General features: G+C 37.9%; 1 protein-coding gene across 2 annotated transcripts in view; it reads left to right on the forward strand.

Annotated features, from left to right (window-relative positions):
• The window catches only part of FAM217A (family with sequence similarity 217 member A), a 58,377-nt gene that overhangs the window by 28,186 nt on the left and 3,634 nt on the right, over positions 1–26,557 (forward strand). Inside the window, exons 1-5 of one of the 2 annotated variants that reach the window (XM_078153630.1) lie at positions 6,564–6,818; positions 8,318–8,423; positions 9,940–10,024; positions 10,833–10,904; positions 10,994–11,064. In XM_078153630.1, the coding sequence (XP_078009756.1) occupies positions 8,419–8,423; positions 9,940–10,024; positions 10,833–10,904; positions 10,994–11,064 (233 nt within the window). In that variant the 5' untranslated portion in view covers positions 6,564–6,818; positions 8,318–8,418. Of the gene's footprint in view, positions 1–6,563; positions 6,819–8,317; positions 8,424–9,939; positions 10,025–10,832; positions 10,905–10,993; positions 11,065–26,557 lie in introns of those variants that run through there. The other variant, XM_078153631.1, reaches the window with a different exon arrangement.

Below are 26,557 nucleotides of genomic sequence, written 5' to 3' on the forward strand. Positions count from 1 at the left end.
TTTATTATGTCAAAAATTTCTTGGGTCAATACTCAGGAACTGGCCAAGTCCCTGGATGTTTATCTCAAGACTTGTTTTTTTTTTTGTTTGTTTGTTTTTAAGGAATAGTTCCCCAAGGTGGGTCTGGGTTGAAATAAATCCCAGAACAATATGTTAGGAAAGTTCCTTGTCCCTTGGCTTCAGCTGTGGATAGGGAAAATCTTATACATTAACCCTTCAAAAATACAACATTCATTTATGTTTAAAAAAAACCACACATCAGAGGGGCAGCTAGGTGGCGCAGTGGATAGAGTTCTAGCCTTGGAGTCAGGAGGACCTGAGTTCAAATCCAGCCTCAGACACATGACACTTACTAGCTGTGTGACCCTGGGCAAGTCACTTAACCCCAACTGCCTCACTAAAAAAACAAAACAAAACAAAACAAAAAAACACATCAGAAAGCATAGGAATAAATGAATCTTTAATATAGTATATAGTACTGTTATCTAAAACCAAGAGCCAGACTTGCATCTAAGATAGATCTACTACCAATGCCTTTCCAAGAAGACCATTAGAACCAAGGGTATCGATTATTACCACTACATTTGACATAGTAGTAGAAATGCTAACTACAGCAAGGAGACAAGACCTCAAAATTGAGGGAATAAGTATAGAAAAAAAGAAAACTAAATTATTTCCTTTTGCTGACGATATTATTGTTAGAGAACCTAAGAGATTTAATTTAAAATTAATTGAAATAACTTCAGCAAAGTATCAGGTTATAAAATAAGCACACAAATCATCAGCCTTTCTATGTATTACCAGCAAAACTCAGTAGGAAGAGACAGAAAAATAAATGACATTCAAAATCATTAAAGAATATATAACATTTAGGAATCCATTTATTGAGATTCACATAAGAACTCTTAAGAGAACAATTATGAAATACTCTTTACAGAAATAAAGACACATTTAAGTAAATGGACCTATATTGCTGAACATTTATGAATATTAAAAATGACAATACTACCTAAATTAATTTACTTATTCAATACTATACTAATCAAACTACCAAAGGATTACTTTAGACAGCTAGAAAAAAATTACAGCATCCATTTGGAAGAACAAAAAGTCAAGATTCAAGGGAAATAATGGGGAAAAGATAGGAAGGAAGAGGGCCTGTCAGTATCAGATTTCAAACTATGCATTAAAATATTATTCATTAAAACTATTGGTACATTAAAATATTATTCATTAAAACTATTGTGAGCTTTTATATCTAGCTTATGCATTTATTTGTTACTATGTTCATTTATGTATTTATTCATATTCATATTATGTATGTTAAATACTTACTCTGTTTCATGGATCAACTTTTCTATGTTTTAAGGATTCACTTCAACAAACTTCTGGGAAAATAGGAAAACAGTCTGGGGAAAAAATGGGCCTAGACTAACACTTCCCACCATATACAGCAAAAAGCTCCAAATAAATGCATAAGCTAGATATAAAAGCTCACATAATTTAAAAAAAATTAGAAGACTAAGGAAGAAAATACTCTTTGCAACTATGCATAGGAAAAACATTCATGACCAGGCAAGTAATAGAGAAGATCTTAGAAGATAAATTGAAACAAGTTATATCACATAAAATTGAAAAGTTTTTCTACAAACAAAATCAATGCAGTTATTATTATAAGCAGAAGAGTTAACTGGGAAAACATTTGCAGTAATTTTTCTGATAAAGATCTGATATCTAAAATATATAAGGAACTAATTAAAATTATTTTTGAGAGTTTCTAAATGACTTCATATGAGGAAAGTAGAATCCAGACCTCATACTAATTTTCAGGTCTAGTACAAACTGTGACATTTCATTTTATTGTTTGTTTTTTAATTTTTTCAATCAACATTTATTTTCTGTCCTTCCACCTCTTAATTAACAAATCATTTCTTTTCTCTCCTTCTACCTCCCTCACATTCCAATGGAAAGAAAAAAAAAGAACTTATGATAAATATGTATATGATGCAAAATAAATCCCATCTTGACTATGTCCAAAACTTTGTATCTCCTTCTGCATATTTAGTCCATCATCTGACAGGCAATGTGTATTAATGAGCCTCTGAAATCATTGATTGATCATTCCATTAACCAGAGTTCTTAAGTCTTTCAAGACTGTTATTTTTTAACATAATGCTATCATATAAATTGTTCTCCTGGTTCTGCTCACTTTGATCTGCATTGATTCATACAAGTCTTCCCAGGTTTTTTTTTTATATTCATCCCCTCCATTATTTCTTACAGCACAATCATATTCCATTGTATATACTCATATGTCATCATTTGTTCAGCAATTCCTGAATTGATAGACACTCTCAGATTCTAGTTCTTTGCCACCACAAAAAGAACCACTATAAATTTTTTTGAGCATATAGGACCTTTTGCTTCCCCCCGCGCCCCAAACTCTGCGGCATAGTTTTAATAGTGGTATGATGGGTCAAAGGATATGCACATTTGGCATATTTCCAAACTATTTTCCACAATGGATATACTAATTCATAGCTTAACCAATAGTGCACTAGTGTGGCTGTCCTCACCCTCTACCTTCAATAACTGTCATTTTTTTTTTGTTCTCTTTGCCAGTCTGCTAGGTCTGATATGGAACCTCAGAGTTGCTTTATTCTCTAGAATTTAATCTATTCTCATTTCTCTAATTATTAGTAATTTGTAGTATTTTTCATATGGCTATAGATAACTTGAATTTCTTTCCCTGGGAACTGCCTGTTCATATCTTTTTACTAATTATGAAATGGGGAATGGCTCTTTTTCTTATAAATTTAAATCTATTCCTTAAATGTCTTGGAATAAGTCAGAAATTATCAGAGAAACTTACTCTGTACAGGTTTTTTTTTCTCAGTCAACTGTTTCTCTTTTAATCTAGATGCACTGGATTTGTTCATACAAAAAAAATAATTTTGTGTATATAAAATTGTCCATTTTATCATCTCTGATCCTCTCTAATCCCTTGTTTGGTCATGAAGTCTTCCCCTATATACAATGTGACAATATATATCTAGATTATGTGTCCATTTAGAGCTTATTGCAGCATCTCACAGGGTCGTTATGAGGATCAATTAAGTTAACAAATCCAAAGTGCTCTGCAAACCTTAAAGCACTATATGATTTCTACTACTATGATGACAATGATGACAACATATAGTTCTACATTAGGTTCACTTGCTTCTGTATGTTGCAAACCTAATCTGTTCCACTGATCAACCTCTTAATTTTTAAATCAGTATTAAATCAATTTTTTAAAACAACCTCTTTCCAGTTTGATATCTGGTACTACCAATGATAAAAATAATAGCCATTCCCCAGTAGATTAATGATCAAAGGATATGAACACAAAGTTCTCAGAGGGAAAAAATCCAAATTCTCAACTGTTACATGAAAAAATGAACCACATCTCAAATAATTAGTGAAATGCAAATTAAAACAACTCTGAGGTTCTACCTCATCTATCAGATTGGCAAAGATACATATATGTAATAATATATAATATGTAATAAAGGAAAAATGACAATTGTTGGAAGGGCATGGGAAAACATACATACTGGCATACAATTGGTAGAGCTATGGATTAGTCTAGCCATCCTAGAAAGTAGTTTGGAACTATCCCTTCAAAGTCACCAAAGTGTGTTTTCTCTTTAACCCTGTGATATAATTATTAGACCCATAGCCAAAGGGATCACAGAAAGAGGAAAAGGACCCCCATATGTATAAGAATATTTAGAGCAACTCTATTTTTGAGGTTGCAAAGAACTGGAAACTAAGGAAGTATGTCCATTATTTGGGAAATGGAATAATTATGATATGTTGTTGTTGTTGTTTGTCCTTCCTTTTCAAAGAGGACTGATGACATCACAGGGTGATGTCTTGACTCATGCATGAATTGGATTTAAGTGAGGCAGTATTGCACAAAGCTGTCAGCCTCACTCTTTCTTCCAGAGTCATCAAAGTCCAGTGGCAAGACAAAAGTCAAGATGACTGGTGATGGCTGGGATGAAATGGATGAATTTGGCATCTTTGATGAATGACCAAACTCTAAGTGCTTCACAGCACGTACTTCGGTCACCTTCATGGCCATTGGAACAAATTGTTCTCATCTTCTCATTCTACCAGGGAAGTCTTCACATGCTTGGGGTAGACACCCCCCTAAATCATTGATGGGTTTGAGGCCTATCCAAGAAGATTTCCTCGGGTGTGGCCACTGTGGGTGCTATAGCTTCTTGGAGCCACAGGTAAGAGCTGTACCAGGTACATACCAAAGGCAAATGAGGAGCCCTGAAAAGAGGTTGGCAAGCCATCACAGCAGAAGCGCTATTCCTCCTTGAACATCCCATGAAATATTGAGTAATTCAATAGTTTGAAATGATCAATGGACCCTTTCAGAGAAATCTGGGAAGATTTATATGAACTGATATAGAGTGAATTGAGCAGAACCAAGAGAATAATTTGTACAGTAACAACATTATGAAGAAAAAATATTTTGAAAGACTTCAGAACTATGATGACTGCAATGACCAGACATGACTCAGGAAGACCAAAGATGAAGCACTCTACACATTTCTGACATATGATGGACTCAAAGTATAGAATGAGACATCTTTGGACATAGCAATCATGTGGATTGTTTTGCTTTACTATGTTTGTTATAAAGATTGTATTTTCTTTTATTTGGGGGTGAGAGCTGGATTTGGATAGGAGAGGGCATCTAGAAATACTGTTGCTAAAATAAAAGAAGAAAGAAAAGAGGGTCATTGAAGGTATTTAAAAATGGATGGAATAGGGGGCAGCTTGGTGGTGCAGTGGATAGAGCTGTGGCCATGGAGTCAGGAGTACCTGAGTTCAAATATGCCTCAGACACTTGATGCCTACTAGTTGGGTGACCCTGGGCAAGTCACTTAACCCTAATTGCCCCGTTAAAAAAAAACAGAATAGAAAGAAGCCCAAAGAAACATAGGCAAGCAGGAGAGCTTTAAATGTAATGTGTTAAATTTATCATATACTTTGTATATAAAAATGTTCCTTTTGGGGGCACTTGTTATATTCAGAATAAAAATAAAAATAAATAACATTCATTTACAAGCCTTTAAGTAATAGAGATTGTGTCACATACAACCCTCTTTTCCTGTTCTTTTTATAAGGAAATATTTTTTGTTGATGTTTGTCAGGTTCATAATAAAAATGTTTTAAAAAGAACATAAAATTGTTTGATATTAGAAGATTATGGTCAATTTTTACCTCATAAAAACCATCAAGAAGCAGCGAAAGGAAAAGACAAGCTTAAAGAAAGATTGGCAGGAAACCCAACTGAGTAAAATCATCCTAAAACGTTTAGCATTTAATGATAAAAATGGAAGAAGTGCCTGGAAATAGAGTCACTGAGGGGAAAATAGCTGGTAGCATTAGTACCTGGGAATAAAGTCACTGGAAGGGTAGTAGTGTGGGAACACAGTGCCAGGGAGTACGATCCCAGAGAATAAAAAGCACAGTATGAAAGGAAAGTACCAGCAAGCTTAATGCCTAATAGCGTAGTTAATGGGAGAAGAGTAAGTGGAAGTAGCGTGCTTATATTATATATGGGCAGCTAGGGGGCGCAGTGCATAGGTAGGTGCTATTATGCTCTCCATTTTAGAGTTCAAGAAAGGGAGGCAGATAGAAGGTTAAAGCTAGCAAGTCTCTGGGCCGGATTTGAACTCACGTCTGCACAACCCCAGGCCCAGACACAACTGACAGCATAATAACAGTTAGTTCACTGGGAGCTGAGTGCCTGGGAGCGTCCAGTTGCTGAAGGCTGTGTTGCAGGAAGCAGGGACCTCACAGCTTGGAGCACTTCTGAAGTTGCTGATAGCAGAGTGACGGAGAGCACACAGTGACTGGGGGGAGCATGTGTTGTTAGGGAACTGGCAGTGATGGGGGGGGGGGACACTCAATGACCTAACACAGGCAGGAGGAGACTCCAGACTGGGCCCCAAGTCATTGGGAGTCCGTCCTCGAGCCTTGGGAGCACGTGGTGCCTGGGAGCCCGCAGTGACGGGGAGCACGTGGTGATTGGGTGCCCTAGGGGACTGACTGCGAGTCAGCCTCTGACTGTGACTGGGCCTCCCATAGGCTGGTCGGGCAGCCCCGGGCCAGGAGCAGCGGGTCGCTGGGTCTCAGCGGGAGGCCCTCGTTAATGCCGGGCTGGCTCGGGCAGGGCAGTCAGCTGGGGCCCCGCGGGGGCGCCCACCTCCAGAAGAGGTGTGGGGCCTCCCCCGCCCTCGAGAGCCCACGAGGCTTCTGTCTGGCCGTCGCCCTGCAGACTTATTCCAGAGGTGGGAAACTGAGGCTCCTCCGAGCCCCAGGCCCGCACTTGCCTCCCCGCGGCTCCTCCGGTCTCCGGAGGTAGTGGTGACGGCCCTTCCGGGCTTGGGCTCCTGGATCTGGCCGGGCGAATGCTCCCCGGGCTGGTGGAACGGGGGCCTTGAGGAGGAGGAGGAGGCCGGGGGCAATTGTGGTTGCCTAGCGACCCAGGCCCAGAAAACCTCTCGGGAGCCGTCGCCGCCGAGTCACCGGCCAGGGGTCACCTCCCCAGGCGCGTGGTCCAGCCCGGCGCCCTCAACCGCGCCGGGCCGCGGGGCCCACATGTCCATCTATGGCGACGAGGTCCCGTGCACCTCCCCACGCTGCTCCCTCAGGATGGCCGAGCCGGGCGTGTGTTCCCGGGCCTTTGTAGTGCACCTGGAAGCGGCTGAGGAAGTCGGGGACGGCGCTTGGGCCCAGGGCGCCGTGGGGTAAGAGGGGCTCGGCCCCCCCGGGAAACCCCTTCTCCCCCCCTCCAAGCCAGCCACTTGCTGCCTTCGTGCCCCGCGCCTGTCCGGGCAGGAAGCGCCTTGAGGGGCCTCAGCACCCCCTATCTCTCAAGCAGCCCCCTGCCCAGGCGCACCCACTTAGCCAGCCCCGGGCGTCATTGTCGACAAAGCTAGGCAGCAGAATGACTGTCTTTGGTGCTCAGACCTTGACCATGCCAAATTGGGTTCGCTGGCTCCCCCAGGACTGACTCTTGCCCAGGGCCCTTTCCTATGGGCCTTTGTCTTCCAACACCCCACCCCCCAGGCCCTTGAGTCTCTTAACCTAACCCACCCGCCTTCCTCGTCTTTCATCTCTAGTAATAGGAACCTGTCCAATGGTCCACTGCAATGCATTGGGCCTTCTGCTAGGTGACACTAGTTATATACTTAATAGTTAATACAAAACTCCATGTTCATCATGTACCAGAATCCACTTATTTCATGGTTTCTGAAGGCTTTTTAGTGTGGCACTTGTAGTGTTTTAAAAGCAATTCTAACTTTATCAGGCACTCTCAATTTATAGGCATGTTTACAAAATATCATTAAAGAAGGCTGGGAATTTTTGGCAATGTGAGAGGAGTTGGGGTGGGGAATTCTTTCATCCACATTTATCCAGTGCCTTCTGTGTTCCAGACATTGTGCTAGGCACTGTACTAGATACTTTTGGAGGAATACAATGAAATAGGGCATGATACCTTCCTCAGAGATAGAGTAAAAGTTGGGTTTTATAATGCCAAAGTTGGATTCAGGAAACTTGGGTTAATTCTTCACCCCCTTACTATTTTGAATATTTATTTTTCCTCTTCGATCCTCAGTTTCCTCATCTGTTAAGATGAGCATAACAACACTTTTATCAACTACCTCACAGTGATAAGTTTAGTAGGGAGTTTACAACCTAGGAGGTAACAAATTACCATAACAAAAAATAGATGATGATAAGTGCATAAGAGGTATGAACAAAATTGCCCTTTATTAGAATTCTTGAAAGGGGAGAGATCTTTGGGTAGGTGGACCTTTAGTACCCCTCCTATTGCATTGAGTAGGTGGTGCCTGCCCTGTTTTCTAATTTTATGACCTGTGTAGATTGTAATGGACTTTAGGCAAACAAAACCCATGACTTTTATCAATTCCAAATAACTCACCCTGTTTTGCCTTTTTTTTCCAGAATTTATCATCTCTCCCTTTCCTCTTTTGATCTTTTGTCAGTCTGACCTTTCCTATCTGCTTCTACCTATCTTCAAAGTGTCACCTTACTACTATTAATCTTCTTTCCACTGGCTGGTTCCTTACAGTATCAACTTGGTATCCCAACTGTTTTGCCTTCTTAATACTTCCTTATCCTCTCTAGAAGAGAGGATCCTTTCACAGGGAGTGAAGCCTATGCTTTACTTCTATGGATAAGACAATACTTACATAAATGTACCTGTCCTACACTTGTATAGGAGGATTTTGAAGAAACAGAGGAGCAACTTCAACATAATGGGGAAAAGAAGTTCGTTTGGTGGGATCAGTGGCAGTCATCTTCCAATCTCAAACATCCCTCATGAGGTATGACATCAGTTGTAACTTAAAATACTTTGTAAGTATAGCAACACCTATTGCCAAGTGGAATCGAGTCACACTGTTAAGATTTCTTTTTTATTTCATTCCTAGGTTTAATCAAATTTCCACTTGGTGGATTTGTAAAACAAGTTATTGGAAATAACCTCTGTTGTCCAGATAGGCATAGTAAGTTAGACAGACTCAGGATGAGTGAAGCAGTTGAAACCTTTACTACGTTGTGGAGCTTGAGATGAGCACACACACCCTACAGAAGTGAGAACAAACCTTATATCCCTCCTAGTCGACTTTCATTGGTAGAAGTCAGCACAGGTTGCAGACTTCCCAAAAATGACCATCACATCTTCCCCTTAGTATGTTCTACCCCCCTTCTTCATATATGTATGTTTAGAAAATGGCATCTTAACCTCACCCAGAGTTGGAGAAGCTAGTATTCATGAGCCAATTAAGCTTGCACCCCATGAGTAAAGCTTAACCTTTGTCCAACTTCCAGCCTTTTTAATCAAACAACCAGTTTCACCCAATTTTAGCTGGTTCTTGAAGTTCTTGACCTAGAGCTACTTTCCTTTCAGTTTCCTTGTATGGAAATGTAATTTCTTCTCACAAAGTGAAATCAGTTTTTTCTTGTGCTCTAAACATATTTCTAATTGTAATAAGGCTTCGCTAAAGTGGTCAGGCAGTATTCTTTTTCTTGTTTCACTCTTCACAACAAAGGACTTAGGCAACAAATCAATTAGCAAAATTTTTTTTGAGCACCTAGTATCTGCAAGATACTGTATAGGGATACAAAAAAAATATAAGGCAGTTCTTACCCTTAATATCAAATTACCATAATACAAAATATGGTAAGGATTTTGTGGCATCTCAGATGTGATAGTGGTCCCCAGAAGGTTTAGTGAACATGCAGTTAAGTGCCAGGGTATTGAGGGAAATGAAACTATTTGTGATACAGCTGTATTAATTATAACATAAGCCCCTTTAAAAACCTGTTTTCCTTTGGCTTAAAAGGAAGTATGGCATAGTGGAGAAAGAAAGAGCTGGCTTCTGAACTAGGAAGACCTGGGTTCAAGTTCCACCTTTGCCCTATTCTGGCTGTGTGACCCTGGGCAAGTAATTTAACCCCTCAGTGTGCTAGGCAACTATTTAAGACTATAAATTGCAGAGAAGGTGCCATTTTGCAATGGTAGAAGGAATTTCTTCGTCCGGAAGTTCTCTACATCAGTGAAATCACAGGTCCAGTCTCTATCTCTTTCCTATGGATTAAAAGCTCACTCAAGTGTTTCAGGTTTGTATTGGATTGATAGCAATATTTGTCTGCTCCCCAACCATAGTAATGACCGCAATGAGTATAATAAGCAAAGGGCAAAGGAAGTATTGAAGCATTATTGCTTACTAGCGTATACAATTTGTATATTAGCATATTTAGTGAATAATAAAAATTAAGAAAATGTAGCTGAGCTTCTTACCTAGCATTAAGTCTGTCCTGAAACAAATATTGTTATAGAATTTACCCCACTGGAATTTGGAATCTGATGTCTTCACTCCTGAAAGTAAAAACCCTCCACCTGGAAGGGAGAGTGCAGCAGGTGGTAAGCAATCCTAGAAGTGCATATTTCTCTTGGAAAATAACTCATTTTAAAGGGGGTTTATTTTTATTGTATCACCAAACTTATATAAAGACTAACTGTCATTTTCTCATATGTGTTCTTTCAGGTAAGCTGAAAAGGGTAAGGATAAATAAGTTTGATTTTAACATAATATACAAAGTATATTTTAATAAGTAATACAGTATCTTTTAAGACATCTTTTTACCTGAATATATTGTTTTAAATTTCAGTTCTTCAGAATTCTTACATGTTAGAACCATTGGTAGACCTAATGAGGCTGCAGACTAGTCGTTGTAACTAAGGCTTGATTGATATGTTAATTTTTATTAGGTACATCAATCCTATAAGCAGAAGTTAGCATTAATAATAAAATGAGCATATTTTCTAGTTATTTTCAGAAGAGCAAATAGCCTTGTAAATTCTGTGAAAGTTTGAATTATTGTCAATAATTCATTATGAAGTTGTAAAAAGTACTTATCCTTTTAATTTTGATTAGAATATTAAAGCAAAAATGTTATTAAAATGAGGGCAAACTTTAGATATCTTTATTAGAGTTCATCAGTTAATATTTCATTGGTGCTTTTATTGCAAAAGTTTAAAGACAACAAACAGGTCTAATTCTCTTTTCAGCATATATTGATTATTTCTGCTAGAATCAATAAGAATTATTTATATGTATGTAAGAAAGACCCTATCTCAGGGTTTTACTGTGTATTCCTTGAAATAGAACACGAGTAGGGATCTGAGATACATTCTGTTATTCTTTTTTTTTTAATGTTCTGCTTGATAGAGTCATTTGGAAATTCCAGTAGAACAACTGATAGAACTTAGTTTGTCAGAGAACTCACAGAAAAAATCACAGGTAAGATATATTCAACATAACTAAAGAACATGATTTAATATTGTTTTGTATTTTAGCTCTTTGTAAAATACTATTTTTTTGGTTATCAGAACAAAAGTAAACCAGGGATGTTTCAATTCTGGAGCTACCCTCATAATGAAGCAATAACTATGGAGAATAGGTAAGAGAACTTTTATTATTCAAAGATAAATTAAATGAAGCAACATTACTTTTTAGATGAGGTAGCTAATTAAATATGAAATCTTCAAGATCAGTAATGTTCTAGGGCTTTGTAATGATTACTAGCTTTTGAACTGGAGGAGGAAAGCATATTGGCATGGATAAAAATAATAGCTTATATTTATAAGACATTTTAAGGTATGCAGCATATTTTCCAAAACAGTACTGTGAAGTAGGTGCTGCCCCCATTTTACAGATGAGAAAACTGAGACTCAAAGAGGTTGTGACTTTCTGGGACTGAAACTCAGATCTCCTGACTCAAGTCTTCCCTTTCCAATAGAACATTACTGAAAAATGTTCCTTTCAATAATAAGAATGTCATGTAAATACTCCACGTGTGGATAATTAAGAATTGACTATCAAGTGTAATGTTTTCATGTGTGTTTGACAGGATTTGATTTGCCGCACAGTTGTGCTCTGGTTCTTCTCTCTTTCACATTCTGACTGATCCGTCTAGATAGGTCAGGTTATTCTTCTGACTGTGTCACTAACTACTGCTATTTCACTATCTCTGTCTTTAAATTTTTCAACTTACTTTTTGCCTCCATTTGAATCTCGGCATTATTGGATGTTTTGTTGTTCACCTGATGTTTTGTTTATCTTTCTGCTGTCAAAACTGTGTTTTAACTCTAGTGTGAAATGAAAGACCTGTGAAATTCAAACCTTTTAAGAGGCCTATCAAGACAGAAGTACTGTTTAAATGATGCTTAAATGAAAGTACTATTTAAATTTCTGTTTCTAGAAATAGAAAACAAAACAATACAACTCATCAATTGACTTCCTTGTAGTGGACAATAATCTGTGTTCTTTTATTTACACACATATAAGCATACATTCATGTATATATATACACACACACACACACACACACAAATGTGTGTGTGCAGAGAAGAAAAGATATTTTAAGAGAAATGTTTTAGGTGAAAAAGGTTTATTTCAAAATCTTCATTGGTTTTGAAAAAGTGGCATCTCCATAGTTAACAGCTGTCTAAATAATTTATCTTCCTTTGTGGCCAATGGATGGCATGGGAACTACCTGAAAAAGGGTGATCTGTAGTAAGTACTCTGTTGCTGTCACATTGGAACTTGTGGTAACAGTTAAAAAGAGTTTGGTGGTATGTGTGCCCAAGAGGTAGAGATCCTGTTAGGGGATAGGAAGGGCTACTTCCAAGGCAGTGGGGCTTATTGATGGATAAGAATTTTCATTGTGGAGAGGCTTAAAGTGCCGTATAATGAAATGTTCCAAAAGTTGAACTTTGTTCTGGGGAATAGAGAAGTGTAATTTATTGTCTTTGGTGGGGGAAAGGAGGGGAGATAATGATATTACAGAAAGACAAGTTTCATTGTGAGAGGGTCAGTACTTAAGAATTCTTTCCTATAGCAGTAGACCATTAAACTTAATAGAATGTTTAAAATAACTCTTCAGTACTTGTTTTTCTGAGATTAGACCAACATAGCAACTGACTTATATGTCTAAAAAATAATACTTTTTCCCCCCATTTTCAATAGAAAAATGATATTTTTAAAAATTTTAGACAGGTCTGCTGTAGATGTGTTATGTTAGGTTCAGGGAAGCTGGATTTATAAACAGCAAGAAAATGCTATCAGTGTATATTGGTAGATGAAGAATTCATGTAATATCAGTATTTCTAACTAGCTTGGTAAGTAGAAAAGCCAAAGTGACCATACTTATTCCCCACATTAATCTCAAGATTCTGTTGCTTTCATTTTATTATTATCCCTAGCAGTGTTACTTTAAAAATGAAATTACAGCAACTATCTAGTAGGTGGTTGATTATTCCTGAAAACATTTTTGTTGGGTAGAAGCTGATATTTTGTTTTGAATTTTTCTATAAACTTTTGGCTTTCTTTTTAAACTTCCATATGTTTGTCAGAATACTTTTTTAAAATCACATATTGGGGGGCAGCTATGTGGCACAGTGGCTAACGCACTGGCCCTGAAGTCAGGAGGACCTGAGTTCAAATGTGGCCTCAGACCAAACACTTGACTAGCTGTATGACCCAAGGCAATTGCCTAAAAAGTTTAAAAGAAAAAAAAAGAATGTGATAGTAGGGATTCTTTTGGGACAGCTAGGTGGTGCAGTGGATAGAGATCTCTGGCCTTGGAGTCAGGAGGACCCGAGTTCAAATCTGGCCTCAGACACATGACACTTATTAGCTGTGTGACCTTGGACAAGCCACTTAACCCTGATTGCCTTGCCAAAAGGCAAAAAAAAAAAAATAAAATAAATCACATGTTGGCATAACTGGAAACATGATTAAATGATATCAATTACTTCTTATAAGAGCTTCCTTATCTTTCATTCTGGACAAATAAGGTAAAATTTTCAGTGTGGCTTCAATTTGAATTAGTCCTTTTCAGATATAATAGTTGAAGTATTGTGTTTATATATGGTAATGGAGGAGGGAAGTGTGTATAATTAGCTGCTTTTGTTCTAATGGCAAATTATTTCTATAATTACCTACATTGAGGCACTTTAAGTTTGCACCAATTAACATTTTGTTTATGAATCATTTATGTACAGATCAGACAATATTGAGTATCATTGGAAGCTCTTAATATCAAACAGTTCAGAAGAGTATATTTACATTCTGGAAGGGCATACAAGGGAGCCTTTATCATTAACTTGTGATAATCAGCTTGTAATTATTCTTGTCATTATGTGTCATTAGTGATATTCAAATATTTGCTTTACAGAAAGAATTAAAATAATAAAAGTTTATACCATTAGAAAGATAAGTAAAACCTAGACTTTCAACTACTGTTGTCTTTAATCTTTTGTAAAAGATGCATTCTTAGCTGTAAAGCAACTCCCTTATAAAATAAAGGTACATTCCCACAGAATTAATCTCCCAATAAATCGAGGTGAAAAATTTTGGCAAAGAAAAAGTTAAGATGTTGTCCATCTTCACAGCATATTGATTCTACTTTCAAAATGACTTAGGAATGTTTTAGCACCACCCTTCATCTAGACTCTTGCTCTTATTTTTGGACTCTGTGATTTCCTTCCATGGCTAAGAATCTCTTTACTTTTGGAACATAACATCCTTTCTTTTTGACTAGACTGATATATCTCATCAGAAAAGATTTCTCATGTAATATGAATTTTACCAACCTGAAAATTTATTAATAATAACTCATATTTATAGAGTTCTTCAACACTTGCAAAGTGTTTTCTGCAGGAAACCTCTTATGGCAGCATGTATTATTTTTGCAGATGAGGAAAAACTTGAGATGTGAGAAACTACGTGACTTGAGTATTGTCACATAGCTTATAAGTATCTGAGGCAAGATTTAATTTGTGTCTCTTGAGTCTAGCATTCTTTCCATTATGCCGTGTTAACCTTTAATTAGATTTTGAGTTATGTAAAATAAATTTCCTACTTCACTTATTCATTAACTCAAAAATTCTATAAAGCAGATTTATTTAAAACAAGTAATACCAATACCAAACTCTTGGCTACTTGGTTATTTAAAGAACATTCATTTTGTAGGAAAGTCAGGTTGCTTGAATCAAGACTTCGCCGGTTGTTTTTTTTGTTGTTGTTTTTTGTTTTTTTGAAGACCAAGTAGAAATGAAGATTTGATCTGGTGTTTAGAAGCTATTTCTGTGGTTGTGCTGTACTTTTTAGCAGAAGAATTAGCACATTCTAGGAAGGTAACCTGTAGTCATTTAAGTTTGAGTAATTAGATTCTAGATTGTTAAAGATCATGTCACAAGAACAGAACAGTTGTAGAATCACATAATCTTAAGAGTTGGAAGGAACCTCAAAGGGTATCTAGTGAAGCCCTTACCAGGACAGGAACTCTACAATATCTCTGATAAGTAGTTATCCATCTTGAAGACCTGCAGTAAAGAGAAAGGAAGGAATGTAATCTACCTACCTCTCAAGGTAGCCTATTCTGCTTTGGCCAACATTAATTGTTGGGAAGTTATTCCTTCTGCAGTATGGACATTTGCCCGTTTGTGCTCTTTCCTGGCTTCAGTGCTTTGAGAAGTTCTGTTTACTAGGGGAAGCTTCAAGATATCAGAATTGTGGGAGATTTATAGCTGGATGAGGGATTTGTGTCAGGAAATACAAACTTTGAAAAAAGAATAAAATAGAGGGGAAACCATGGGAGATGAAGACCAGCAACTGTCACCGGAATTAGGCATCATTAGCACAGTAAGGATGATATTATATATAAGGAACAGTTCCTTTAGCCTCTTTCCATGGAACGACTGCCCTGGAGTCTACTGCTACCCTGTCTCAGCTCACTGCAACAGAGCTGTAGAAAGGGGGAGGGGAGGGAGGATGTTGTTTGCTGTATAAGCATTTATATCTCAGAACCTGGCAAACTATATATAAATTGGGTTTGATTTATTATTTTATTAATTGTTTAGATTTAAGAGTATAATGGAGAAAATGTTAATGCAAATTAAGCTTAAAAGCATGTCATTTATTTTTTGGAGAGTAGGTTGTTAAATATTTACCAGCCAGCACACCTCTGTCTATTGCCCTCCAGGCTGGCTGAATATTACCACCAAGCTGGACAGGGTAAAGATTGTTGCTGAACTAGACCTACTTAAGGAACAGGACATCACATACTAATATTCTCACTTCTGAGACCCAGCCCAGGACCTGAGTGTCAGATAATCAACAAGCACCTACCATGTGCCAGACACTCTGCAAAGACTTGGGATGACAAAGACAAATAATGAAATGATCCCTGCTCTCAAGGAGCTTTTGTTCTAGGAGTAAAACATGTGTATATGTGTATGTATGCATATATGTATATGTAAAATAAATACAAAGTAATTGGTGAGGCGGGGGGGGGGGGGGGGGGGAGCGCTTGTCAGCCAGAGGGATCAGGAAGGATCTCCTATCGGGTAGTCTTTGAGCTGAGTTTTAAAGGAAACTAAGGAGAGGCCATTCCAGGCATGGGGAATGGATTGTGCAAAGGCATAGAGACGAAGTGTTGTGTGACAGGAACTGAAAGGAGGCCTCTTTGTCTTTACTGAAGTGGTGCATGAAGTAGAGTATTATCTAATAAGGCTTGAAAGAAAGAGGTTGGCCAGGTTATGGAGGGCTTGAAGTGCCAAACCGAGAAGCTTGTATTTGATCTACTGGGTCAAGGAGCTACTGGAGTTTGCTGAACAGGGCAATGACACTGTTTTAGAAAAATTGCTTTGGTAGCTGTGTGGAGGATAGATTGGAGCAGGCAAAAACATGACAGGGAGACCAATTTGTATATTATGGTGTTAGGCCAGCTGAGGAGTGATGAGGGTGTAAACTGGGATTTTGGTTGTCCAGGTAAAGAGGGGGAAATAGATTGGAGAGATGTTGTGGAGATAGAAGTGACTGATTGGATCCCTGAGATGTGAAGGGAAATTGAGGAGTCAAGAATGACACTGAACTTGTAAACCTGGGTGACTGAAAAGATACTGATGCCCCTACAGAAATAGGAAAATAAGTAGGCGGAGTAGGTTTTAGGGGAAAGATGATGAGCTCTGGTTTGGACATGTCGAGTTGGGAATGTCTTTAGATCTTCTGGTTTAAAATGTCCAGTTAGTCAACAGTTGGTGGGCTGCAACTAGGAGAGAAATGGGGACAATTTATCTTAAAGACTAGAACCTCCAGGATCAGAGCCTTGAACTTTGGTCTTTGCTTCCAGGATCTATCCTAAAATCAAAGATTCATATACCAGATCTTTTGCTGCCAGCACCTCATCTACAAGAAGGGCCCACCATCCACTGACAGGCCCAGTCTTCCTTATTCTCTAGTGTTTGAAAGAGAAATGCCACTGTCTTGTTCCGTTCACAGGACTTGAGGGTGGGAGGCCCAGGCAAAAGGTATGATGTCTATATCCTGTGGTTAGCAAACTCCTACTTCTTCCTTTCCTAGTCTGTGTCATGCAGAATCCCGGGATGCCTAAGAAAGAACCAGCCCTCTCCTATTCCCCATTCTCTCATCCCTATCTAACTCAACCTACCGCATCTCTATTTGCTTCTGTCTTTACCTTCCATTTTGCCATCTGGAACTGCTGTCTGTTATTAATCAACTTTCCTTTATCTTAGATCTTTTTCTCTTGGGCTTCTTCCATTTTGTGGCACTCAGGGAATTCTGGCTCCCTCTAGACATGAATCCTTGGCTATGCTTTTCAGTATTGGATGCACCTTCTCTAATGTTCCTGTATGCAGTAGGCCAGGAAGAGGATAAGCTTACTTTTTGCTCCTCACTGCCATTTCCAGACTTTCTGTCTGCCACCATCACTTAGCAACCTCTCCTTTGTTCCATCCAGGTATATTAGTATATTTGAGTTTGACAGTTATCTGTTAATCTCTCACTATTCTTCCTTTCTCAAGTAGTGTTGTCTCTGGCTCTGTGTCTTCCTTTCCACCCTAATACTCTTCCTTATACTTGGGGATTTCAATATACATATTGATGTTCCCTCAAATACCCTGACCTCCATGTTCATCACCCTCTAATCTCCCATATCCTATACCTTCTCTCTACCTCACTCATGCACAGGAATAGTCTACTTCAATGATTAAGAACTCTGAATTTTCTCTATCTGACCATACCCTCCTAATCTTCTATCTGTCCCTCTGCTTACTCTTAAACTTATTCTTCATCCACACTAAAACTTATTCTTCATCCACGCTATGACTTAGTCCCCTCATCCCTCATTATTCTCCCAGGTTATCACTCTGTTCTGGTTTTACTTTTCTTTCCTTCCTAATCTCCTTTATTATTAATTAGCTTAATTAATTGTCCTCTACTCTTAAATCCTTTGTTCCCTCTATTATTTGTTGTTCATGCTTTGCCAAATCCAAACCCTTGACTCCTTTTACCACTTGTGTCTCTTCTACCGTCCCCCCCATCTCCCCTACCTTATACTCTTTCTCCTCCCTCTGCTTCTATTCATGTGATACCAAGTTGGAAAAGGTCACACAATAATACTGTCTGGGCCTGTTACAAATTTGTGTTAATCTCAAATGGGGTCTCATTCTCCTAACTTGGGGGTGGGGAACCTGTGGCCTCGAGGCTACATGTGGCTCTCTAGATCCTTTGACTGAATCCAAACTTCACAGAACAATTTCTTCAGGTTCCCTGAGGCCTAACTGAATCTATTCTACTCTCACAGTAGTTGTTCCAGACTTCCATGTATCTGCTGAAGCCTCCTATGCCACTTGCTATCTCCTTCCACTTAGCTGAAGACCTTGCTGCATACTTTACTGAGAAAACAGAGGACATTCACTATAAGCTCCCTCTTCCCTATTCTCCATCTCAATGCTCTTTAATATTATCCCATATTCTCTCTTCCTTTGCTCAAGTCTCTGAACAAGAGATGTGACTCTTCCCAACAAAGGCTTTCAGTATACTTGCTCTCTTGTCTCTATCCCCTCTACCCCCTTTGGCAGTCATTCCACTCCCTCTTTAATCTCTCCTTGGAAAAACCCCTTCCCTGTTGCCTACAAACATGCCAGTGTCTCCCCTGAAAAAAATCTTTAATTGAACCTGCTTTCCTCTCAAGCTGTTGTCCAGTGTCTACACTTTTTCTAAATTTATAATCAAAGTTGTCTTACACTTGTTACTCCCACTTCCTTTTTTTTCATTCGTTTCTCAACCATCACTTGACTGAAACTATTTTCTCCAAAATTACCCAGTGACTTTTTCCATCTGCCTTTGAAAAGTAGCAGGGGTCCCAGAAATCCCTTGGAGCATGTTTTCAAACTGGTAGAAACTTTCTGGGGGATGATCCCAGATGGGGATCATCTTTTGCTAGGGTACTATCTGCTTAAATCCAAAACTGAAAATTGGATGGCTATCAGATTGTCTAGGGCATCTTGGATTGGCTTGACATATAAATTCACTATCTCTTATTCAAAGTTCAGTAGTCCACAAAAAAATCAATCTTCTACATACTGCTACCATAGGTGATAGTGATTGTAGGACTTCATGAATGCAGTTGACTTTAATTGGTTCCTAGGGTCTTCCATCATCTCAGAAGAGCAGGTTTTCAAGTCCACTCTTGGAAAGGTTGGGAGTCATTGATGTTGATTGTGTACATTGCTCTGTGGGCATATCCCATATTCCATTAATATGGTGAAAACACAACAGCTGAGTTTCTTCCTCAGGTCATCCTTTCTTTAGCCACTGGAGAATTCCCAGAATTGAATTTTTCTGGATCCATATTGGGGCTGAAGGGTTCAATGTTTCTTTGATGGTCTTGTCTAGCACTATACTCTTATCTTCTTGCAGGCTTTAGCACAAGAGCCATGAACTATCAGGTTGTTCATATGCTGAGCCTCTTTCATTGCTTCAAGTTCTTGTCTAGTACTTAGAAATAGGCTGAGCCTGGTTCCAGTCAACACTGAAACTCCTGGGATGTTTTATGGGTCTAAGCCAGGGTCATGGTATCCATGTCCCAACTGGAACCTAGGAATTCTTTAGGGATTTTTAAGTTCACTGTATTCTAAATATAAGTAGTCCTTTTCACTCAGTCTGCAGAGGTCTAGTCACTATAGAGGCTATATAATTACAGTAGTCTTCATAATATAAAATTGATTGACACTTGAGATCTACTTGATATTCAGCATCTTCAATCTTTCACCAGCATTACTGTATAGGTCCTATACTCTAGTGGGAAGAACCTAGGAAAGGTTTATAAGACTAAGGTTATTGTCTTTGGGACCAAGTATAATCTTCTTCCCTGGCCTTGTCTATTTTCCAGTGCTAGACCAGTAGAATTCAGCTTCTGATAAACTAGTTCATTTTACTCTTTCAATTGTATCCATATTGTAATACCCACAGTTATACCAGAAGGCAGTTTAGCCTCTATGGCTGTGTTCTGTTGGTCCTATTTCCAAAGTGATTCACCTTGACCTCTGGTCCCAAGCCCCTAGGAGGGGTGCCTTTGCTCAGGGATTCATCTTACATCAGTCTTGGCCTGAGCTCTTTCAGTGGAGTCCAATAGAACAGAAGTGGCCTCTTTTTTGTTGTCAGTAACTTATGCTTGCAGCCGTTTTCCTGGACTCATATAGGAGTACAGTTTTTTTTTTTAATTTCTACCACTTTCTGTGTCCACGTCCTTGTCTCTATACTCCTGATCAAGTATATAAGCTCTAAATAATTCACTGCTTATTCATTGACAGGTACAATCAAAAGGGATTCACCATATACCAATCCCCTGGTCTTTTCAGTCAATCTAACATTGTTCATCAGTTCTGTAGGCACTGCCCCTTTATCACCAACTAGAGCAGCCTTTCCAACCATAACAGCGCTAAAGATCTTGTCTCCCTTCTCTTTCATGGTAATCAGGAACTTGATATAGTTACCTAGTACTCACTCTTGTGTCATCAAATTGGCTGTCCACCATTTGCAAACATTCCAGCACCAGTAGCTCAAAGCTGTGCATCTTGGAGGACTGCACAGTATGCAGTCAAAAGCAGGTCCCCTGAGACTCCATATTAGTCTTCTCTGTTTCTTCTTATCAGCCCCCTGCTACTTTTGCATTTTTTCTGTGCTGTGTCCTAGCCAGGACTGGAATAGCTTTTTCCTTGTGGTAAGGAATACAGTCCTGGAAAATATTATAGCTTTCTATATTGAATTCCTTGTAACAATACTGGTAGACTGGCATTCAGCACCAAGTCTAGCTAATGCCAGCTATGACACTGGGTTATTAACTACCGAAAAAGTATGGGTCACTGTGGAGTCACCACCACTTTAACCTCAGCAAGATTTTGAAGTCATCCTCACTCCAAACTTTTCTCAGATTTTAACTTGTTCATCAGCTCCTGTTCATTAGTTATTAGTAAGAGAGTTAGTAACTAGTTGCCAAGTAAACTCTTTGATAGTATTTCTTTAGTTGCCCCACGATTTCAGACACCTCATACAACTCAGTTGCCACTTTATCTTCCTTCCTTCCTGACCTTAGTCAGTACCTGGCTTTCCTCAAAGTGTGCACAGGCTGGCATAAAGTTGTTTCAGTATCATCATCTTAGTCGATAGTCAGTAGTCTTAGATAAGGGTGAAGTCCTGCACTAAAATAAGAATTTGAGTTATCTCTTGCTTTTATATAATCTTTATGTATATTCTTCTCTATGTTATGTATTTTCTCTACTTCTGTACCCAATGAACAATCTCTTATGATTAAAAAAAATTATTTTAGACAAATACTAAAACTCAAATACATAATAAGAAAAGAGAAAGAAACATTATAAACATAAGTATTAAACTTAAATATAAAATATAAAAAGAAAAAATATGTGCACAGCAGAACATGAGAGGATTCAAAATATATAGTAATAACTTTTCATTTCAAGAAAGCCCATATATTAAATACTGTGTGTTATATTGAAAACTGTCTGTCCTTTCTTTGCTTCCTTGTAAGTTTTCTTTTGTTCTCTATTGTACACTTTTTTATTTGTTCTTTTTCCCCCTTCTTCCCCACTACCTGCCACCCCAAGGCTATAATTAAGCATAGATATATTTATATATAAGTATTGATATATTCATACATGTATATATATATATACACATACATACAAATATACATGCACATATAAACATATACTTTCCCTAAGAGATTCTATTCCTAATTTTTGTTTTTTATGTTTATGCATACCTCTTTTTTCTTTTCTCCTAACTTCTCTACTTCTACCTGCTACCTTATCCTTCTATTACTTGACCTACCCCCACTCCAGCATTCCTTCGCTTTATCCTCCCATTCCCCTAAATCTAAAGCCCCTTCTATATCCCTTTTTTAACCTATTCCCTCACCCTCCCCTCTAAATATCTCTCTTTTATCCTCTCCCCATCCCCTTAGAGTTTTATTTATTTCTAAATTTAGAAGACTTTTATACTCTTGTAAATGCCTGTATTTTCCCCTCTTAAACCCATTCCCAATGAAAGTAGATTTCCAGAACTAACAGCTAATTCCTCCATATTGGGTTCTTCTTCTTGCACCTTATTTGTAAAAGATAATTACTGTTTTAGCTGTTCTTGAATGGTTTTGCTCTTTGAAGTCATATCATATTCAGGTCTACCCCAATCTTTCTTATAAGTTACCTAATTACTAGTAATAATCTTAGACATAGGTTTTACATTTTCCATACATAAAAGGTAAACATTCTGTCCTTACTTAGTCCCTTGTAATTGGCCATTGGTATGTACGTTATATTTTTCTTGACTCTTGTATGTTAAATCTTCTGTTGAATTCAGGATTTTGTTTTTTTTTTTAACAAAGCCTTGAAAGTCTGACAATTGATCAAATGTCCATTTTTTTTTCATTCAGAATTATGCTTAGCTTTGCTGGGTATGATATTTTTGGCTGGAAGCCCAGTTCTTTTGCTGCTTGACATATAGTGTCACCACTACTAGGTCTTGTGTAATGCTAATTGTGTTACTGCCATATGTAAATTGTTTTTTTCCTGTTGCTCGCAATATTTTGTCCTTGACCTGGGGGTTTTGAAATTTGACTATAATATTCTGGAATTTTCCTCATAGGATGTCTTTCAGGTGGATCGGTGGATTTTTTTCTATTTCTACATTCCCCTCTTGTTCTAATGATTCAGAACAATTTTCTTTAATTATTTCTGGTATAATTGTATCAAGATTCTTTTTTCTATCAGAACTTTCAGGTAGTCCAGTTATTCTTATGTTTTCCCTTCTTGATCTGTTCTGTAGATCCATTGTTTTTCTTATGAGATGTTTCACATTCTGTCCTATTTTTTCATTTTTTATATATTTTTAAAATTTCTTCATCTCTTATAACTTTAGTAGCATCCCCTTGCCCAATTCTTATTTTCAAGGAGTCTCCTCTTCTAATTGGTTGACTTTCTTTTCATAATTTTCTTGTGTTTCTTGTATTATCCTTTTCTTTTTAGTTTTTCCTCAATCTCTCTTATTTGTTTTTTAAAGTCTTTTTTAAGTTCTTCAATGAATTCTTTTTGGGCAGATGACCATTTGATGTTACTCTTTGGGGTAGAAAAGGATTTCTTTGCTTCAATATCCTCCTCTGAAGATGAACCCCAATTTTCTCTCTTCCCATAGTAGCTCTCTTTTTCCTTTGCCTGTGTATTTTTCTGGTAATAATTTAGTTTTTATAATCACCTCTAACCCTGGGGTATGGAGGATGGTGCCTCTGGCCTCTTATCCTCTTCAGTTTTCCCTTCTGACCTTGAACCCAAACCAAGATCTCCAGCCTCCTGTGAGTGCCCACAGCCAGTGATACCCTACCCCACTGCTTCTGCACTCACCAGGCGTGTGCTGGTTCCTTCTCGCCCAGCTGCTCTCCACAGCACAGCTGGGTCTGGTGTTCCTTGCCAGCAAAGGTTCCTGTCAGCAAAGGTTCCTTCAGTCTTCCGCAACTCAGACACCCAACTGTCCTGGGGTAAAAGTTCTTGTAACTGGGGCAGGAGCAGCTTCCCAAACCAGCTAAACCCCAGGGCTTGCTGCTTGTTGTTTAAGGGAATCCTAGCCTGGAGGTGTTTACTCTTCACAGGAAGGAAATATGGTCCTGGGATTTTTCTTCAGATCTTCTCCAATTGTACTGTGAAGACTCCTGTTCTTCCTCTACTTTTAATTTGTTTTTATGGCTCTATGTTCGCCTAGAGGCTATTTTATCTCTTTTGTGGAGGAAAATCTTGAGAGCTTGAAATTTTTTGACCTACTCTGCCATCTTCCCAGAATCCTCTCTACTATGATTTTTTTAAAAAGCAGTTCAGCAAAACCAGTCAATACCTCAGTTATTTTTCTTCCATTAAAATATGTTGGTGTTCATAAATCATGATGCAATTTAAAATTTTAGATGCAAAAATCACTATTTGACTGGGACAGCTCAGTCATTGAAGAGCAATGTGGATGGTTCTTATTCTTGGATGTCATAGAGTCAAGCTTGACAAGGAAGGATATCTCAGTACTTTGCTGTTCTATTTTAGTCAATTGTTCAATTGATAAACATTTATTAAATGCTTACTATATGTCAAGCATTCTTCTAAGAGCTGGATTTTAGCAAAATTGAATCTCAATGGGCTTTTGTAGGTTGGTTCTTTCAGCTCACACGGTTAAAAAGCAAGACTTTCATGATTTTTCAAGCTAGGAAAGAATACATAGGGACTGATTATCAGACAGATACTAAATACTATATGAAGACTGTTTCTGTTTTGCTTTAATCATTCTGAATTGTGAATTTTAAATGGTGAGAAAACATAAACTGTGATTTCTGACAGTATTTTCAATATTCCACACAAGTCATACTCCATCTCTGCAAAATAGAGTTTTCACAGTATTTCAGAGATCATTGCTGGAAAGTACAGGCTGTATGGAATGGCATAAAGAAAGCTGGATTTTGAATCAACAGATTTGGGTGTAAATCCTGCTGCTTCTACTCTGTGATCATAAGCAAATCACTTAACCTGTCTATGCCTTAATTCCTTATCTATAAAATGAGGAGATTAGACTAGATGGCCTTTGAGATTTTTTCCAGTTTTAAATCTGTGATATTCTATAAAGCCATATTGGAAATAAAGATCACTGACAGTGACTCAGCAACCATATCTGCCAGGTCTTTCAATATTATATTTTAGTTCACTGGGGCCTGGTGACTTGAACTCATTGAAGATGGCTGGATGCACTCTTATCATCTCACTTCTCTTGGGGTTTCAACTTCCTGTTAACCATTTTTATTCTTTTTCTTTGGTAGTGAAAATAAGAGTGTTCTTTCATCACTGTCTATCATTGACCTACCCACTCATTTGCAGTCCTAGCTTTTCTTTGATCTTCCTTTAGTCTCCAACATAACTTTTAAAACTTTTTTATTGGTCTTAGTCTTCCTCACCAGCCTCAATTTGTTCTGTGACTTGGTATTCCAGATACTGTTCTTATGGGGTTTTGCCATATTTTTGTATTCAAATTCCTTTACCTGCCCCTGCTACCTCTATTTGTCTTTAAAAATATAAGCTGATTGGGGCAGCTAGGTGGTGTAGTGGCGAGAGGTCCGGCCTTGATGTCAGGAGGACCTGAGTTCAGATCTGGTCTCAGACACATAACAAATAGCTATGTGACCCTGGGCAAGTCACTTAACCCCAATTGCCTAGCTAATCATCATCATCATCATCATCATCTGATTGATAAACTTTTTATCTATGCACATTTGTCTTTTTAGACAATTGTCCCTTTTTCCCTCAGAATCATTTATTTTATAAACATTTAATTCTTGAGTTTCTTATCCTTGGACTGATGTATTATTAGACTGTAGGAACTTACCTAGCTTTTCTTTGAACTGTTTCAAATCTGGTCTTCCATAAATCTATAATGCATGTCAGACTATGTCTAGCTTTCTTCTCTTTCATCAGTATTTCTAAGATAGAGTGGTCAACTTCCTTTGAAAGTTGCCATAATTTTTATATCAGTAATCAGTTCTTCCTTATTGGTTAGATTCAGATTCAGCATTGTAACTTCTCTTATTCCTTCTTTACATTTTGAAGAATTAAGTTTTTGCAGATTTTTGTGAAGTGATTGCTGTAGCACATGTACAATTAATTAAAGTTTTCCTTCACTAAAATATTCCAGGTTAGTACCAGGTTTGTGATGTTTCTTGTCTGTTTTCTTCTTTCCAAGGAGTCTGTAATATACTCCCACAACAGTATTATTTCTGTTTCTCTCTTTCTTGATCTTTTCCACCTTATCTCTTTTTTCCGTTTTTCCCTCTTTTCTCTAGTTCCTAGATTTCCTCACTTGCACTTGTTTTCTTATTATACAGTGCTACTTTATGGTTCCTTTTATTTTATTCCTTTCGAATCAGATATTCAGTTCATTAGTTGCACACAGTAGTGTGCAAAGCATTGTGGTAGGGTCTGGATATATGGCTACAGAAGAATTTATTATCTTCCATACTCATATTACAGTAATAAGTCTAATCCCACTCAGTCTTTAGGGTAGCATATGTGTGTTTGAATTTGTCTCCATCAGGGTTTCTAGTTCACCCTGTTAATTACTCATATTTTTTGCATTCACTTATAAAATAGCTGAGGCTGTGGGTTTCATTGTCAGTTCTTTTCTTGGATATAGATTCCTTTGAATATTGGGCCTCTCTAATATTCTTATTCAAGTATTGTATTTGCAGTTTTCTGGCTCCCCACTGCTTTTTCCAGTTTAAAGCCATTCAAACAAAGGGAAAATGTGTATTTCATCAGTATTTATTGACCCATTTTAAGTCATTTTAAATATTTTCAGTCATGTTCCAAAACTCTGTATCCTTTTCTCAGCCAGTTTTCTCAAGAAGCTTTTCATTTCCTGCATCTGCCTTTCTGAAGCCTCTACTTTTAGTTAGCAGTAGTGATGTAATGTCATTTTTACCAAGAAATTTTTTTTAATGCTATACTCTGTTTTTCTTAATTGTGATTATATAATACATTACTTTAGTC

This window comes from Phascolarctos cinereus, unplaced genomic scaffold (genome assembly GCF_003287225.1).
Source record: "Phascolarctos cinereus isolate Bilbo 61053 unplaced genomic scaffold, phaCin_HiC Scaffold_4;HRSCAF=312, whole genome shotgun sequence".
Lineage (NCBI taxonomy): Eukaryota > Metazoa > Chordata > Mammalia > Diprotodontia > Phascolarctidae > Phascolarctos > Phascolarctos cinereus.